The 3,002-nt window shown below is 38.9% G+C and overlaps 1 protein-coding gene across 1 annotated transcript in view; it reads left to right on the top strand.

The window, feature by feature from the left end:
- The window catches only part of LOC137414650 (uncharacterized), a 30,764-nt gene extending 28,739 nt beyond the window's left edge, over positions 1 to 2,025 (top strand). The window contains exons 8-9 of the mRNA XM_068100156.2: positions 1,528 to 1,597; positions 1,841 to 2,025. Of these exons, the coding sequence (XP_067956257.1) occupies positions 1,528 to 1,597; positions 1,841 to 1,923 (153 nt within the window). The 3' untranslated portion in view covers positions 1,924 to 2,025. The remainder of the gene's footprint in view (positions 1 to 1,527; positions 1,598 to 1,840) is intronic.
- The last annotated feature ends 977 nt before the right edge of the window (positions 2,026 to 3,002 follow it).

The following is a 3,002-nucleotide window of genomic DNA, read 5'->3' as shown; positions in this document are numbered from 1 at the left end:
TAGTCGGTTATTGGGGCGGGATTAATTGTCCGATCGGGAATGTTCGGCACTGTCTGCGGGGGTGGTTGTTTGTTAATGGACGGCGATGATTTAATGGACGTTTTGTATGGCTGACCTCGTAAATGTAAAAACATAGGGAAAAATCACAGGGAGCAACCACATACTGGGAGAACTACCCTTAGACACTACCTAATTAGCATGTCTTCACCACCACCCCCTCCCCCCATGTGAAGAACACATAAACAACTTTAAGCTCACAGTTTTTCTTCTTACATACATCGAGATGGGCTTCCTACTCGCACGCAGTCCATGCTAATTTATACAATCCTGCCTCCATGATGGTATTTCATCCCCTACCCCCACAAACGTAACAATATGTTTGGAAGAGTTGGTAAGAACTTCCATTAAAGCAGAAATTGTTGTAACTTCGAATGTACTCAGTTTTGCTTCCTTTCATTCAAAGATTATAAAAACGTTTTGTTTAAAATTATTTATTTTAATGAATGGTGATTTTCCCAAGTGGGAAAACTTGAGTTTGAGATGTGCACTGCAACTATGGACCTGCACTTGATTCTTTTTCTATCTTTAGTACTATAAAATAGTTTTGGTCCAATAAAAAGGGGATTTGTTGAATGGTTTTCATAACAAGTAATAAAAGGCATAAGGTACTGATAAGTGTTGTGTTTAGTTAGGCCTATAATTTGCTCTTTTATTTCAGGGAAATGTGAGCAGGCAGGGCAGGATAGCCAGGAAGCATAGGCCTGGGATGGGGTTGAGTCCCTGACAAAGAAAGTTACCTTACACGGAACTTAAATGCAGCAGGAGGAAATTAGGCCCATCAAGCCCACCCAATGGTTGCCTATCAGTGGATGTTTGTCTGTGCTCTATCTTAGCTGCTGAGCTTCAAGCAAGGAAGCAGCACGTATCATTTTATAGTCTTTTGCACGATGCGACCGAGGTTCGAACCGCTGACCTTTCAGGCTCCGAGCGGACGCTCTATCCATTACACCCACCACCGAGTCTGGTTATGGGATAAATACAGGATAAAATATCATAGCATAGAAATGTTTATATTTATAGGATAAAATATATTATAGGATTACAGCATATTATTTATTTAATAAAATATATTATAGCAGATTATTTATATATATAGGATTATAGCATATATTTATAGGATAAAAGCAGATTTACAGAGGTTGAAGAAAGAGACGCACTTCCATTAAAAAGCAGTTTGACAAGAGGATATACAGGGAAGATAATAATTTATGTTGAATTTACAAATGTTTTATGCTTTGGGAATGGGATTTGAACCTTAATCACAACTGAGAACGAAACTGCAGATAAGACATCTGAGCCCATAAGCCATCAACACACCAATATGGGCGATTTTCATTCCACAAATCAAATATTTTAATCTCACCCAAAGTACTTTTTGAAATCTGGAGTAAAAGTTTTTCAAATGCACGAAATTAAGATCTGAAGAACCTTTGACCATTTGCATGCCCATGTGGTGTTCTGCCTCAGGCCGAAAGCCGAGCAGAGTACGCAGAGCGGACTGTGGTCAAGCTCGAGAAGACCATCGACGACCTTGAGGGTGAGCAGTGCAGGTTGAGGTTTTGTTCAAAGGTGTAAGAAGGGGTTGATTATAATCGGGGCAACATCATGTGGTTTACGTACAGATTAGCCTTCATCATGTGATGTGGATATTCTGCAACTTATCTGAAGTGGTCAAAATGGTTGAAGGGCTAACTACATTTACATAATGATCATGTGATTTTGTGTGGAAATAATATTCGTTGGAATTGGTGAACCAAAACCAAAACTTTTACCATTTTAGAGCAACTGGCAAGAGCTCGAGATGAGAACTTGGGAATCCATGAGGTCCTTGACCAGACCCTCCAGGAGCTGAACAACCTGTGATCTTGAGAGAAACTCAAGCTCCACTCCAGGGCGATCCGTGGATAATGCTCTTATGAATCATATATATATATATATATATATATATATATATATATATATATATATATATATATATATATATATATATATATATATATATATATATATATATATACATACATACATATATATATACATACATATATGAGCCATCATATGGGTGCTTAGGCACCCACCATGATATATGGCTTGATCGCTTTGCTTGAGGCACTGCAGTCAGGATGTGGACAACATTGGAAATACAATAAATTAGTATACATTGACAATGCAAGCACATGTAGCGCTCTGCAAAACATCAAGTTTACACGCTTATTGCTCTGGTAACCAGGTGTCGAAACACGGAAACGTTTACATGGCAACTTTCTCACATCATGAAATGTGTGGAAATAGAGTGAGTCATGTGATCTGTAGTCTGTAGTTCCATATTAAAATGTAACAAGTGATTATTGAATTAGATATTGGCTGGACTCATTTTGAATATTTTAAACTCGTAAAATGTGTTACATATTTCATCAAAAGGATTTTTGAATCTGTGAATGAATAGCAACAAGGTTTTCTAAGATATTCAGTTTTAGCTCACATGGAACATAGTTCAGGAGAGCTTATGGGATGACGGGTCGTCGGGTCGTCAGTTCGTCCGTCCACATTTGCAACTTTTTCTCCGAAACCGTTGATGGGATTGTGACCCAATTTGGCAAAAATGATCTTTGGTGTGGTAGAACTCAAGTGTGTTCATGGCACCTGTAAATACGACATCGTAATGTTTAAAGGTCCAAAAAGTGCTATTTTATCTCATTTGGCTGCCATTTTGGATTACAGGAAAACCTTTAACAAACTTCTCTGAAACTGCTGAACCAATCAATGCGAAACTTTTAATTTGTGATCAACTACCCAAGGGAAATAGAGTCTGCTAACAATTATGTCATCAGTCACGTGTTATGGCGTGCCGGTCTTTTCTCGCCACCCCCTGATTCTTCGCCTCTCGTGGGCAGGACCCCCGCCTTATTAGGTCCATTGGGACCGGGCTTAGTCTGACCGGC

Source organism: Myxine glutinosa, chromosome 2 (assembly GCF_964187855.1).
Source record: "Myxine glutinosa chromosome 2, kmMyxGlut1.1, whole genome shotgun sequence".
NCBI classification, from domain to species: domain Eukaryota; kingdom Metazoa; phylum Chordata; class Myxini; order Myxiniformes; family Myxinidae; genus Myxine; species Myxine glutinosa.
This window is presented reverse-complemented; position numbering and strand designations above follow the sequence as displayed.